General features: G+C 34.4%; 1 protein-coding gene across 1 annotated transcript in view; it reads right to left on the bottom strand.

Annotated features, from left to right (window-relative positions):
- Positions 1 to 231: 231 nt before the first annotated feature.
- LOC105210158 (Kv channel-interacting protein 1) overlaps positions 232 to 16,613 on the bottom strand; it is a 33,566-nt gene continuing 17,184 nt past the window's right edge. The window contains exons 2-7 of the mRNA XM_011180955.3: positions 6,051 to 7,128; positions 4,505 to 4,574; positions 4,263 to 4,333; positions 3,984 to 4,178; positions 3,363 to 3,611; positions 232 to 3,300 (exon numbers count right to left, since the gene is read on the bottom strand). Of these exons, the coding sequence (XP_011179257.1) occupies positions 3,483 to 3,611; positions 3,984 to 4,178; positions 4,263 to 4,333; positions 4,505 to 4,574; positions 6,051 to 6,206 (621 nt within the window). The 5' untranslated portion in view covers positions 6,207 to 7,128 and the 3' untranslated portion in view covers positions 232 to 3,300; positions 3,363 to 3,482. The remainder of the gene's footprint in view (positions 3,301 to 3,362; positions 3,612 to 3,983; positions 4,179 to 4,262; positions 4,334 to 4,504; positions 4,575 to 6,050; positions 7,129 to 16,613) is intronic.

Raw genomic sequence — 16,613 nt, 5'->3', positions numbered from 1 at the left:
GTATGTATGTATCAAACAGCATAACCCTATTACTAAGTATATAGTAAAGTAATTCATTCTCGGTTTTTGGCATTACACCTTTTTGGTAAATTTATTGAATTTCAATTCTTCTTAACTGTTTAACTTTATTATTGCTTGTCTCTGTTCCAACTAGTTTTGACATTTCACAGCTGACAGCTATTTAATTAACATAAAAATTTCCTTTTCATATGTAATGTCAAAAATATATACAGAAAAACTCATAAATTGAAAACTATAAATTGTGGTTTCATTATGTCAAATTAACTGACATTAACGACGACAGTTGTCAGTTAACTCTTATAGCTAATACTACGTTCGGACCGACATTGAAAACATCTTGAAAACACAATTTGTGGATTAATTTTTAGATTGTGTCGTTGTGTCTGACATTTTGTGTTTTCGATGCGTTTTCATTGACAATTCACAAATTTATTTGTTTGTTTACATTTGAGCATTTTTATACTCCCGCAACGTGTTGCTAAGAAAGTATCAAAGTTTTGTTCTCATGTTGTTTGTAAGTCATAAAACTAAACGATATAGGGTTATAATTATCAAAATGTTCAGGATGACGAGACGAGTTAAAATCCGTCTGTTCGTACAAGCGATTACTTGAGTAAAACTTCTGATATATTAATGAAACTTCAGGAATTACACCATCTTTCATATAATGATTTTTGTTTTCTAGTGGACTTTGTGCCCAATACATGAGTCGAGTTGAATGTAATTTTAAAGCGCTTTTTTTCTCAAAAATTTTTTTAATTTATTCTGCCCTGTACTCTAGTTATCAAATTGTCAGTGAGAGATGACCAGCATAATAGGGTGACATTTTTTTTGTTCTTTAATCATGTAAAAATGGAGCACATTCGAAAAGGTAATGCAGCATGTGTATAATGTTGAAATATAAAAAGTCACTATTCGAGAAAAGAAAAGAAAACGCGCTTAATAACTTTAAACAAATAAATTACGAGAGTATAAAATGTTCGGTCACACGCGAACTTAGCCCTTCCTTTCTTATTATACTCTCGCAACAAAAGTTGCTAAGAGAGTATTATAGTTTTGTTACATAACGGTTGTTTGTAAGTCATAAAACTAAACGAGTTAGATATAGGGTTATATATATCAAATGATCAGGGTGACGAGACGAGTCAAAATCCGAATGTCTGTCTGTCCGTCCGTCCGTGCAACGGATAACTTGAGTAAAAATTGAGATATCTTGATGAAACTTGGAACACATGTTCCTTGGGACCGTGAGAGTGTTGCTTTCGAATGGGCAAAATCGGACCACTGAAACGCCCACAAAATGGCGACAAACGAAAACACATAAAGTGTCATAACTAAGCCATAAATAAAGTTATAAAAGAAAAATTTGGAATAAATGATCGCACTAGGAAGGGGCATATTTGGATGTAATTTTTTTGTGGTAGTGGGCGTGGCCCCGCCCCTATTCGGTTATTTGTATATATCTCGCAAACCAAAAAAGCTACATAAACCAAACTTAGGCACCTCACCACACACCATGAAATTAGTTAAAATCGGATAATAACCACGTCCTCCTCCCATACAAAGGTTAGGTTGAAAATTACTAAAAGTGGGTTAACTCACTAACGAAAAACGTCAGAAATGCTAAATTTTACAGAAGAAATTGCAGAAGGAAGCTGCACTCACATTTTTTTACAAAATGGAAAATGGGCGTGGCATCGCCCACTTATGGGTCAAAAACCATATCTCAGGAACTGATTCGAATGAAATTTGGTATATAATATTTTCTTGACACCCTGATGACACGTGTGAAAAATTGATGAAATCGGTTCACTTCCCATGTAACTCAATTTTGAACTCCATCTTATTCCTTCACTTTATAATATATACATAAGGAACCAATGAAGATTGCGAAATAAAACTTTACACAAATACTGTATATCATATGTGGCTTCACTTATGAAAATATTTTCGAAATCGGACTGTAGCTTTTCAATGCCCCGAATATCGAATATGAGGAATTCAGTGCCCCATGGTAATTTTTCACCGAAAATATGGGTAAATCTCTCAGATATCTCAATTTAATTCAGAGGAAATATTTTTCTTCTAATAGTGTGTCTCAGTACCAGAAATGGTTAAAATCGGGTTATAACTTCCCCTAGCTCTCATATACCTAATTATAGGATTTTAAAATTGGTTCAAATTGTGTGTTATCTTAATAAAAATATATCAATAAATTGCGAGAGTATAACATGTTCGGTTGCACCCGAACTTAGCCCTTCATTTCTTATTTGTATTTCTGTTTCTCCATTATTTTGACAAAGTAGTGGAATTTGCTTACAATATCAAATGACAATTTAGAGCTGGCAAAATATGTCTTCCAATAATATCGACTAAACTAGAGCAGGCACCGATTATAATGAGTGGAATGTAAGTTTTCAAGTAGTTTTCAGCGAAAACTGTGATTTCGTTTGACAGATTTTGCATGGATGAAAACACAAGTTTTCGTACGAAAACCCATTTTTTCTATGAAAACATGTTTTCAATGTCGGTCCGAACATAGTATTATAATGACATAAATTTACTAGCTAACTTGACAACTTAAATTGCAACCCAATTCAAATATAAATGGCCATTTTACTGTAGTTGAAAGGCATATATAACGTAATTTTACTTTTGTCATTTTAACTGATTTTTTCGTCGTTAAATTTGACACATTGAAATCCGTACATTATGGAACGCAGTTTACACAAATACTTAATTCTTTACATATATTATTTGAAATCAATAGTTAAACTATAAATTTAAATATTTTAAATATAATTCTTAAAATTTCTAAAGTTCAATAAAATAAATAAAACATCAACAAATTAAACGCCTGACAGTGTCAAATGTCAATTCTAGCAATACTGTGCTTGATTTATTTTACATATTTGAATAACTCTTACCTGTTTTGTATGTAATATGACTAATTGGAGCATTAAATAGCTCCATGAAATATTCTAAGGCTATTTTCAGTTTGTTTATGTCTCAGTTATATGACACTTCTTTTAGTATTACTTCAATATTAACATTCATTAATCAAACTATTGCAACAGCCAACTGTAAGTGCAGCAATTACCCGTTCAGTACCACGAATTTGCAATCTGAAGCATACTAACTGTTAAATACTTTATGTACATACAAATACACCTGATTTTACACCTTTTCATCAGCTTTCTTTTCGCTAAAACTCATTTTATTTTCAACGACTTGACTACTTCTGCTCGTTTTCTTATTTTTGTCTAACGATTTACTCGTCTGCAAAATAAATACATAAAATTTTGAAAATAGACAATATGCAAGTTTGTAAATGTGCTTACCTGTGGACTTGTGCTGGCTTTATGTGTGCTCTTGCCATTATTGTTCTTGCTTTCTCAAAGATCTATCAGCGATATAACTTCTTGATTATTCAAAATGCTTTCGAAGTCACTCTCCGACCATCAGGGATCCGAGTGAAATACATGGAATGAGTTCACAATGGTTCGGTTGGTGAGCAGACCCTTCATCCACATCTCGAAATTAATATAACCGACATTATGCGGATCGAATGAGCGGAAGGTGCGTTCCAACTAAAAGGGGAAATCGAAAGTTTAGACTGAACTGTTCATTAAATTTCGTATCTTTATAAAATTTTCAAGAAATCTAAATAGCAAGTTAGACCAGACGTTGAAGACCTAAAACACTTATCCGTCACCACTGATTACAGTATTTACCCAACATAACCACCTGGTACCGACAATAGTATAGTAATCAAAACCGTAAAATTAATGTATAGAACCCATAAGATCATAACATGGTAATGTGGCCATATTTAACATAAGAGTTTTTTTTTGTGGTTTTGTTTCAATAATTGCATAAAACTACCAAGTCCATTATTTTCATGAAGCTTCATTACAACACAGTACTTCATATAAATATGTTGCAATTTCGGTTAATTATACCTGTTCTTTGGCTTTTCGGTCTTCCTCTGGCTGATGCGGCCGTCGACCCATTAACTCGTGTATTGATTGGAATAAATCACCCATTTCGCCACGTGTTATCCGACCATCACCATTTACATCGTACAATTTGAAGGTCCACTTGACTTTATCGTACACTGTGCCGCGCAATAGCGTTGAAAGGATATTGAGAAATTCCTATGAGAAACAAAAAAACGTTCATTAAAAATATTTGTTTGTCTATGTATCAAAAAGATTAGTATTAATAAACAATGTAATTACCCGAAAGTTCACGGAACCAGCACTGTTTATATCGAAAGTCCTGAACACATGGTGTGCATATAGACTGGAATCTAAACAAAGAGCAAATATCAACGAATTATTATATATACATATGTGGTAGAAGATCAAATGTATAGGTTATGCCGTAAAATTACTAGTACGCAATTAAAATATATTACACTTAATCAATATAATTTAATGCATTCATGCAGTTTTGTGCTTTTTATTTTACTGTCACTTACTGCCATGTGGAAAGAACTTTGCGTAAATCTCCTTGAAACATTCTTCATGCACAACACCTTCGGGACACTCCTGCAAAAGAAATGGGGCGTAAGTGAAAATGTCAATAAAAGTGTTTAACGCTTGAGCTGCTTTGCTGTCATTCGTACTGCTCAAGAATAAGGCGTTAAATTGATCGTAAATTTTTTATATGTTCATAACTTGGTGATGGATTTCATATCATTTTTTTTTAATTCTTAAATAAATATTTGGCTTTTGCTTTAAAGTTCTTAAAAAGTTCCACGCAAATCCGATAGGAAAGATGGTTGATATATATGTCAATTATTAGGTCTACAACTTTGCTTCCGGCGTTTACCAATAGACGTCTCTAGGGTCAAGCACTGTTCGATTAAATCGTTTTATATCGATCTTGGACATTTGTGTTAACATTAACCCAACAAAATATTTGTAGAGATCTGTTTGCATCCCAAACTTATTCTCAACTGAAAATGTCACTTTTTGAGCCGAATTCTCGACATTTGCACGGAATACGCATGCTGCCAGAAAGATGGTCAAAAGTAGTAGCTAGCGACGGCCAATATTTTGAATAACATTTTTGTAACCGTTTTTATACAAAAAAAAGCCCTAAATTTACAAAAAAAAAACGGCGGAAGCAAAGTAGACCTAATAAATTTTCTGTTCAAACAGAATATCATCAGTAACCAGCTTGCTCAGTTTACCGATATGACCTTCGCATCAGTAATTTTACATAAAAGTGAAATAAATATGGCATAGTATCGAAAGTAATTTTACATAAAAGTGAAATAAATATGGCATAGTATCGAAATCCGCTGAGGATATATTCAATTCTTGTTGAAGACTGTTCAATAACACAGCCACACAAAAAAAAATTGTGCCATGACCTGGCGGTCTTACCATGTGTGCCGTATGTTTTTGGGGTCGCTGAATCCGATTCCAAGGTCCATTTAACCCCATCAGATCAGGGTATTGACATAACCCCGGAAAATCAATATGGCGGACAGCGTTTTTCGAACTTCATCGGATTGGTTTAAAACTTGTTATTCGGTGGTTTTCGGGGTCGCTGATTACGAATCCGGTATAGGTTTTTCTAAATCCAAATTACCGCCATATTGGATCCGCCATTTTAAATTCTTAAAAACCGACACCATGACAACAATTTTTTTTGTGTGGCTGTATAATTTATGCTATTTGTGGAACACATTACTCTGTTACAATAGATAAAAAATTTTTGCAGATTTTGAATCAAATTCGTAAAACAAAACTAGTTTGGACAACGTCGTAAAGAGCAAGTTCTATAGTGAGAAGATAACCCACATCCTAAATCGAAAAAAAAAAAAACATTTTTGGTAACATTTTACATTTTTTTTTCAATTCAATTCAGAATAATGAAACTTTTCGGCTGACTAAAACGTTACTAATGTGCTGAAACTCTATCGTTATGACAATTCATGATATGGTATAACGTTCACGTAACGTAACAATCAAAAGTGTTTTAATTTCATAATTCATTACTCATAATTCACTTACCGTTTTAAATCCTCGATACATTATTCGTATTTCTTGTTTTGAGAATTTAGTCTCTCGATACAAATCTTCAATTGTTACATTAATCGGCTTAGGCACTCGAGTGTGTTCCAATTCGAAGACAACCTCCTCTATGGGGCTTTCCGGTGGCGAAGTCATTTTGAATTATTGTTGGTGTTTTTTATGCACTTTCTTGCTCAATTCGTTTTTCTATCGTGTATTTCCTTTCACTTTCGTACAGATAAAATGCGAAATGAACCAACGAATGTTGTGAGATGCGTGCAGTGGCGATAGACAAGATATATGACGATTGTGATAGCGTTTGTAGAGACTTACAAAAGAACGCGTTTCTATTTTTTTATTTTACTGAATTCAAAATCGATTCCTTTTTTCGCAAGCTTATGGCGTTGGCGAATTTTTGCAATAGTTGTACTTCGTAATCAAGTTAAAATGTGATGTAAATAGTTTTGTGTGGCAAAGCGGAAAATAAGAGGAAAACGCTTTGGCTTCTATGTAAACGCATAGTCACTGGTGATAATTCCATTAAATTCAATTCGATTGTTTACTCTTCTGCGTCTGCATGTTCATTTCCATGGCTTTTTTAGTTGTTGGTGTTATAATTCCCATGCGTTTATTGGCTACAGTTGGTTCGTCTTTTTGTATTTGGTAAATTAGTTTATTAGCTAGGCTTTGGCAACGGTAACAATTCGAATAAGATTTGACTGGACAATTTTTGTTACTCGCTTATGCTTTGTATATACATATGTAGCTCGATTTGTTATTGTTGTTTGATAATAGTAGAGATTTCTATTTTATTCTTTGTTGTTGTCTTGTTAACTTGTTGTTTCGGCGGTTTGCGGCGGTCTTGTATAATATATTTTATATTACAAACTGTTCGTTTCTCAGCTTTATTGTATTTACAAGCTTTGTAGTTGAAATTTTTGTCTTAATCGTTTTGCTTCATTTATTTAAAACATATCTCAAGCGCAACAAATCATATCAGTGTTGCCATATGCTACTGTTGCATATGCTATTTGTGTTCTACACAAGTCTAAGTTTGTGTGTATTTCGTTGCCAGCAACTGTAAATATTAGAAAAAATTATCAAATTTGAATGAAATAATATTAATGATGGAATAATCACATGATAATGGTTGACTAAACATTGAGTTCAATTTTTCGCTAAAACGGAATACTCTCTTTGGGAATGAAAATAATTATCAAAGATCAGAGCTAAACCTCAAATTCTCAAACAAAATAGCTTCACCTTAAAATCTAATAATTCAGACGTTGAAGAAATATAAATAAAATTTCGTTTAAGCAGTATCTCATACGTGCAGAGTAATTTGATAAGGGATGCGGGGATTACTTACCACATCAGTTACTTCAAATAATATGTCTTTTCTAAAACCACAAGATCAGAGTATTGAAGTTGAGCAGAGTAACTTAAATTACACGTTTTTCTCTTTAGACGATCTCTCCGAACAATATTATCTCAAGGATTGTCAAGTGAGAGTAAGACTAATGAATAGTTGAACACTTAACATGCCAGCGGAATTGTCAATCAACCGTCACTATTTTTTTTCTTTACCATAGAGGTTGTTGTGCAAATTGGGTATTTGTGACTCGGGTACAATAAAAAACTCTTCTTCAAGTGGAGAATATTTTGTTTATTCGCGTATTGTGTATTTCAAACTCGTCGTAGGAATATAAATTGTTAGATGAGGGGGTTCAACAGAAGATGAGAAGCTCAAGTATCAGCATTTTACAAGTTTCCGAATACTAAAATACTTGTAACGTATTTTCAGGTTTAGCGACGATTTTTATACTCTCGCAACACAAGTTGCTAAAGAGAGTATTATAGTTTTGTCCACATAACGGTTGTTTGTAAGTCCTAAAACTAAACGAGTTAGATATAGGGTTATATATACCAAAGTGATCAGTTAAAGTAAAGTTCAAATCCGGATGTCTGTCTGTCCGCCTGTCCGTCCGTGCAAGCTGTAACTTGAGTAAAAATTCAGATATCTTAATGAAACTTGGAACACGTGTTCCTTGGCACCATAAGAAGGTTAAGTTCGAAGATGGGCGGAATCGGACCACTGCCACGCCCACAAAATGGCGATAACCAAAAACACATAAAGAGCTATAACTAAGTCATAAATAAAGTTATGAAAAAAAAATTTGGAACATAGGATCACATTAGGGAGGGGCACATTTGAATGTAATTTTTTTGGAAAAGTGGGCGTGACCCAGCCCCCAAATATGTTTTTTGTATATATCTTGCAAACCAATAAAGCTATATAAACCAAACGTTCTGCAGTCGTTTCTTTTAGCCGTTTCCTTATATAGTCCAAAAATGAATGAAATCGGATAATAACCAAACCCACCTCCCATACAAAGGTTAGGTTGAAAATTACTAAAAGTGTGTTAACTCACTAACGAGAAACGTCAGAAACACAAAATTTCACAGAAATGATAGCAGATTGAAGCTGCACTCAGATCTTTTTACAAAATGGAAAATTGGCGTGGCATCGCCCACTTATGGGTCAAAAACCATATCTCAGGAACTACTCGACAGATTTCAATGAAAATGAATCGGTATATAATATTTTATTGACACGCTGATGACATGTGTGGAAAATGGATGAAATCGGTTCACAACCACGACTACTTCCGTTATAACTCAATTTTGAATTCCATCTGAATCCTTCACTTTATAATATCTACATTAGGAACCAATGATCATAGTGAAATAAAACTTAACACAAATACAGTATATGATCTGTGGCATCACTTGTGAAAAAATTGTCGAAAATGGACTATAACTTTTCAAGGCCCCAGATATCGAACATGTTGAACTCAGCGCCTAAGGTTAAATTTTAACCGAAAATATGGGTAAATCTCTCAACTAATGTAATGTAATTCAGAGGAAATTGTTTTCTTCCAATAGTGTTTCTCTGTTCCAAAAATTATTAAAATCGGGTCACAACATCTCCTAGCTCCCATATAATTATAGGTTTTTCAAAAATATCATCCCCAGAGGTTTCAAACAATGCATCACTTATGAATATAAGTACATACATAAAGTATTATTTGAAAGCTTTTTACTTTAGATTTCCTCTGTCTGTATGGAAATCTTTCACAACACATCACAATTTGCTTACCTTGACCTATCCTATACATATGACGAAAGTTACATATTATTTTTTCGCACTGAGTTGATTCATAATAATAACTGAGTAATGCATGTAAGTATAAATGAATATGCAAATATAGTTTTTGTTTGCGGTTTGGACAATGAAATATTCATATTCATTTCACTTTCTTCGTGGCTTTTAGTTTTTAAAAGCGTGCGAATAATGAGAAATACCAGTATCTAGTACAAAACCAAAAAAAAAAAGAAAAGTCGAATGACATACCTGAAAAGTGTTGCTGAGAAAATTCCAACAACAAAACACATAAATACTCATTTAGAAGCAATGACATTTATCGTAGTGTCTAAAATGTTGCAGAATATTTATGTGCTTATGTATGATAAACACCGTGTATGTATTCTTGTATGTACCAAGAAAAAATGAGCGAATTTTGAACGTGTGGATGAAGCGTAAAATCGCAAATAGTTTAAGACACGCAAGGCATTACTTGAAGGACCCTACTTTAGCTTCAATGAAAAGCCAGCGTCTAACAGCGTACACGCCATGTTACCCGCTGACTGGCATGCAATGCATGAAAGGAGTGCCGCCCCAACTTATACCAACAACTGTAAAAAAGTAACACACACTCACATACATACAACTGGCATGCGAAATAAGAATGTCAAGTACAATTGTTATGCACCAAAAATCAAGAAAAAACAGACAAAAAGCATAAGGCATGAGAAATAGTAGGCCAAAATCAGTTACAAACCTACATATTTTTCTATGCGAAGTGTATATGTATTACCAAACGGCATAGACGTTACACAGTATATGTGAGCCCTCACCGAGCCAAACCCATTCAGCTGAGCATTATTGTGACCAACGAAACGTTCACGGAACGCGCCTCTAAAGAACTCCATAACTGACACAATTAAGCGCAGAAAACAAATTGCCAATTGTCATTTCTCTTGTTTTTTAGCAAAATTCTCTAAGCATTTAAGCCAGAAGGAGCTTCATCATTTGCCATAACATTGAGTCCATAAGCTTTAACCATGCTTGCCAAAAGTGTTGGCAACAAGCACGGCACATATTCGTACATACAAACATTCAAGGATTAGAAATCGAAATAATAAACTCAATGAGCTGATTTTACATAAATCAACGCCAATAATTGCCATTTATTTTTTGTCAAATTAAATATTACAAAATGACCTCAAATTTGTGGCGATAAAAAGGAATTGGCAAAATTACAAGAATTGACTGAACGCTAAAGCAAATGACAAGCGGCACAAGTGGTAATGGGCGGCCAAAAGCATATTCGCGCCGCACGCGAGGCATTATCAATCAAATAAGTAAGGCATCGAGAGATTGAGCGAAACCGAAGTTTGCTGAGCTAGCCAACACCCTCTACAGGAATATTGTTAGGTGGAGTGGTGAAGCAAATATTCAAATTTCGAATTAAAATTATAGGTGTTTAAACTAATACTTATTAAAAAAAAACTCCAATAACTGATCAGATAATTCAAAACACTATCCGATCAATTTCTAGGTTAGAATCACGAGATATATTATATTATATATTGATTAGAAGATACGGTACTTGATTTAAGAGGTTAAGGTCGATCCGACGAATATTTTCGAAGTTATAGACACATTAGTGAAGGCGCGCCGACTACATGTAAAGTGCTTTCAAAACTTTAAACTCGTTTTTCTCGAAACGGTGTTTTCAAAGTCGGTGAGCAAGATTTCCCAGAAACGGCTGAACCGATCGGTCTGAAATTTTTACACAAGCTTCTTAACTATATTTTTTAGTAATTAGTGAAGGATATCCCCATCCGATGAAAATTTCTTATTTTTATAAACAATTAAAGATCCGAATTTTGGTCGAAAATCGAACCTTTTGCTTTGAGTAGCCGCCTTTTTGTCAACATTTTTTTTTTGCTAATTCCTTCGATATTTATTATATTAATGAAATTTATTTGGTTTTTGCATTTTAGATGATCCAGACCAGAGATATCGTGCTCACCGCAAGAGGTCTTTTTTTTGCGGACCTCTGCAAAATTGGCAATATACGTTCCCAATAATTATTTTTGGCAATAAAAAATGTGTGAATATAGTTTAAGGTTGTCATAATATACCTGCCAAATTTCAAATCAATAAACCAAATAGTTTGCTTAGAAAATATTCTTGAAAAATGCCTTTTTTTCGACCTCCTAACTGTATATAGCTCCTTAAATTTAAATTATTCCATGAAGTAAATCTTGCTTTCTGAAAAATAAATCTCAGATAGTTTCAAAAACGGGAAAACAGATAGTTAAGCGTTAATTTAAAAAAAAATCCTGGATTATCCTTTCCCTTCTTTTTTCTAAATTTAATACTACTGAAGATCTTAAATCATTTGCAATAATTCAGTAAACTACTCAAAAAATCCTTAGACCTTTACGGTTGCAACTCGCTCTCCAACAACACCATACTGCCAGACCACCGCGAACCAAAAAATCTATTGTGAAACGCATTTAAATCGCTATTAGAAATGATTCTATTTATATGTAAGTTATGTTATGTTACGTACTTGTATGGTTTTCATTATTGTTTATAGCCGAGTCGACTCGTCGACAAACGCGTTAATATACACTCATATACATTGGTTTTGTAAGTGGGGAAGCGTCGTAAATTATTTTATGGCGGAAATAAATTAAACAAAGCAATAAATTTTCGCAAAAAAAAACCCGAAGAATGAAACAAGCAAACAACATTAAAAAAGCAAAGCGTAACAACAAACAATGCCAAGGATTTTTCACATACTTAATATCTTCAATCTAGAAATTGTTGTAAAAGTATTAAATTGTGCTTACTTTTAATTTCGGCCATATTTTTTGCACTTCTTTATTCAATTTTATTTACACTTGGGTTATCAATATCATCAGTTTATTATAAATAAGTCATGGCTAACGTCACATCATTATTCTTAATTTATGAATGAGGAACTTTTAAATGTTCTGTATAATATTACAATACAAATTCTTTGAGCCGATACTATTTGTTGGAGTGGCCAAGTAACCTTTGTATGTTTTTAGGCTGACAACTTGCACATGCACTCACATGCTCACTTCATTTCTCTCAATTAAGTAGTACTTATATGATACTGACAATCAGATTTTCTTTCCATTATTAATATTTTTTTCCAAATTATTATTGAAATTCCGAAAATATCTTCCTGGACGAGGTTAAATCATCTCATCACTTTCTTCTGGAAGGTGCCGCCTTTGCGAGATCAAGAAAAATATTTCTCGGATCTCACTTTTTCTTATAATCGCGAGAAAAAGCGGATATAGAAGTGGAAAATCTCTGAAGATTTGTAGTGGGATTCACAGGTTCAGGTTCTGTCATAGTACAACCTAATCTAACCTAACCAAAGAATCTCTTTCTACAAAAAGCAAATGTTTAGGTTAGCCATTTCAAAACCAGAATCTTCGAAGCTAATGTAATGCCAGTATCGTAGTGAATCCAATACAGTACTTCATTCTCCTTAAAGTAGAAACTATTTTGCAAAGAACTTTCTCAAACAAATTTTACTCTAGATTTCTTTTGTTCCACATTTAATGCAAACAAGATAAACAATGAACTTAATGCCTTTAAGGGGATATACCAGTGTGACATTTTTAAAAAATCGACTTTTTTATTTTATGCATATTCGAAAGTTAATACTTTCAAAAATATCCAGTGAAAGCGGTAAGGTCGTATCTTGTATAGTTTTTGAATGGAACGGCAGCGTTATAAAAAGTGACCGCTCGCAGGCATAAGCCGCCATTGTCGAAACTTTAAAAGCGTTTTTCTCGAAACGAAATTTTTCAAAACTGCTGACATCATAACTAAACGAGAAATTGATCGATCGTCTTCAAATTTTAACTGAATGTTCTTAAATATATTTATTATACAATGACCTAAGATAGCTATATTTGTTGAAAATTGGCTACTAATTCGGCCGGAATCATGTCAGCAGTTGGGCATTTTTTTTTGGTACCTCCCAAGATGGCATATAACTCCGTTGTTTTTCAATATTTTTGTAAAAAAAATCTTCAAATATAGCTAAGAATATACCTTATTAAACATTCAATCGGGTACTTTCTTAAAAAAAAATTCACGAAAATCGACTAATTTTTCATGGGTTACCTTAAAGAATTTGACGCCCTTGAAAATGAAGCGGCCTATAAGACCGTCCAAGCCTAGATACGTTACTGCTGTACATTATAATGTACCGTTACTCGTTTACGTTGCCACCCACACAAAAACATGTATCTGCGCTTATTAGGCACTGCGTCATATTTCAAAATTAAAAAACAAACTAAATTTGGAACAACAAAAACAAACTACTCGCACAAATTCGACAATATTTTCTACTCAAAAGTTACTTGTTTTAGATTTCAACAAACTCTCTGTTGTATTTGCGCAGAGTGCTCTATATGAGAGTAGATGACGAAAATACACGTATCCTTGTAGAGTTTTCAGTAAGCACTTAAGCTTTGATAGCGTCATATATGACTTTCTGCGAATTTTTCTGTGATTAGTTTTTGTTTTGTCTTTTTTGTTTTTTTTTTCGTGTTTTTGGCAGTTGGAAGTTTTGAAGCGCGCACTCGCGCACACAAAAACCCACAAACTTGTGTAATAAATTTAGTTAAATTTTTGGCTGAGTATGCAAAATTTATACAGTTATTCTAGTTTAACCAGACGGTGGGGCGACGGCACCACCTCGTCGGCAATGGCAAACTTTTACTTTTGCTGATGTCTGTATGTGATTTGGCTTGGCATTCTATTTTGCGTTGCGGTCGCCTAGCTATTTACTCGCTCACACGGGTGGCGGTTGGCTTGAACTGGACTTCATTTCCTCTTGTGCTGAGTGGCGTTGGGCTAATTTTACACGAACTGTGGTTGTGGTTTCGGTGGTTAGTTATTTTCGTTTTGGTTGTTGTCCACTCATTGAGTTGCTATTTTTGTTTTGTTGTTAGTTAACTACACTGGTAATCATGTTGGCATATTCAGTTGTATGTATGTTTGTTAATGTATATATGTAATAGTTTGAACATTTCGTGCTTTCGTATTTCGGGCAACCGGAAACGCGGTTGTAAAAAGAATGCCAGCAATGGTAATGAAAAGGAAATGATAAGCGCTCCAAAGGTTTACTACTTATTTAACTAACTTTGCAAACAGTTTTCTCAGCAATTTAAAGAATAACAAGTGAATGAAAATATATACCCGTTGCACTATTTTAAGTTTCATAATTTTCGTTTGTTCAGACAGAGGGCCTACTGATGGTGTCATGCAATGAAGAACGAAGAAGGTCAGTAGTTGATAAAAAAGCGAAACTGAAAGAACCTTCCAATATGCCTCATCAATCCTATACTGTATGAGACATGAAAATGATATATGGTAGGAGCAATTAGAAAGGTAAACGAAATAAATATATATAGAATATATATTTATACAATTATATCTTCTTTCAGATATTTACACACCCAAAACAATGGGAGAAAAAATCTTTAAAATTCGCGTAGACTAAAATGAAATGAATCACTAGTAACGGAGTGACTAACATCTTTACCAGTAGCTTCGATCTCCTTTGCAATCCGACTTGTGTGAGTACCCAGTCACCGCGGAATCGCTGGAAATTGCTAAGCGGACCAGCTTGCAAGAGACATTGTCGTCAGAATATCCACTCCCGCTAGAGCGCAGGACACACTGACTTCGAGTGAGCTCACCAAATGCTGGACAACAACCAGCACCTGTGTAGTAACGAAGTCTTTCCGGCCCGGTCCTTCTAGCTGCTGTCGCTGAGGAAAGCTCATCTCACTGCAATAATTGGTGTACTTACTGGTTACTGTCCAATAGGCACACATGAGGTGAGGTTAGGGATCAACCCAGATGTTAGTTGCCAAAGCTGCTTGCAATAAGGCGAAGAGGAATCATACAACATACAAGCACTCCTTCAATGTCCAGCTTGCTAAAACACCACGGTAGGCAACATCTTTTGTGACTGGAATCGACATTAGTCGACTTAAGAAAATTATAATAGAGTCCAAGTGCTTTATCAACTCCTATGGGTCTTGGCGATCTGTCAGGAGTTTTTTGGCTGTTACAAATGACAGTCGAATCTGTCTAAATGAGACTCTTTACATTCGCGGAGGTCTACTCCTTGACCTCACCTAACCTAACCTAACCTAAACTGAAACCGCACAAAATTCTCTCCACCATTTACAGTATTTCCGTTATACAGTAGCACGCCACGCATACCGTTAATCAATGCCAAAGTTTCTCATACTGTCGGTCAGGCAGTCAGTCAGTTACTCAGACAGCCAGTTAAGTTATCGTGTGAAATCCGCAACTACTCAACTATTTTTACTATTTTTAGCCATACCTTCAGCGAGCAGTTAAAACGAACACTGCTAAAGAGCTTATAAAAGCAAAACAAAAAATGCGCTTTAATGCATTTACACACGTGCAAAGAAAGTTGCGAAAAGTTGAATGCAAAGTAGTGTATGAAAAAAACAAAGAAATCATACACATATGCATATATAAATCGCAATACCGTTGTACAATAAAAGCGAAAATTCAGCGTGGGCATCATGAAAATTCTTTCTCTAAATTCACATTAGGGTGTGCTAAGAATTACAGAAAAATTTTATTAATTCATATTTAATTAAATTAAATGATATTTTCAAACACAAAAAAGCGCACACACGTTTATATAGAACAATTGGTTCAATTTTAACGGTGCGTATGAGTAACATTTATCCATTTAAATGTTATTGGGTACACTCTGTGATTAGATTAACGCAGAAAATACCACAAAATATTTTGATAGGTTTGGTCACTTTTTGTTGTTAATATATAAATACCTAACCTTGAGTTTCCACTGTCTTGATACGTCTCTAAACGATTGAGAAAATAAAACAAGTAAGGAAGAGTTAAGTTCGGGTGTAACCGAACATTTTATACTCTCGCAATTTATTTAACTTTATTAATATTAGGAGGATGGAGTCATATGTAGAAGTTGGAGGATGGAGTCATATGTAGAAGTTCACGTAAGTGAGGAAAGTTTCTGACTGCCATTCACTTGGGAGTGGCCAGGAACGATTCTTTTACATGTGGCTCAAGCAGCTCACAACTTCCGGTCTTAGACCAAGTATCCTCTGGGTAGCCAACAGACATCCGTCTGGAAGCGAGCTAAAGTGAGAAGGCGAATCCCGCTTATGCGGTTGTGCGTAGGGCTTGGGACCCACCACATAAAAACGAATAACCAGTGAATAAGAAACACAGGCCTCGGATGAGAAACCCCCCTTTTGATGACGACCACGGCAAACGTATAAAGGACTATGATTTAAGGGCATGCACCTGGAATGTCCGGACCCTTAATTGGGAAGGTGCCTCTGCCC

The sequence above is a fragment of the Zeugodacus cucurbitae genome, chromosome 2, assembly GCF_028554725.1.
Source record: "Zeugodacus cucurbitae isolate PBARC_wt_2022May chromosome 2, idZeuCucr1.2, whole genome shotgun sequence".
In the NCBI taxonomy this organism is placed as follows: Eukaryota; Metazoa; Arthropoda; class Insecta; order Diptera; family Tephritidae; genus Zeugodacus; species Zeugodacus cucurbitae.
This window is presented reverse-complemented; position numbering and strand designations above follow the sequence as displayed.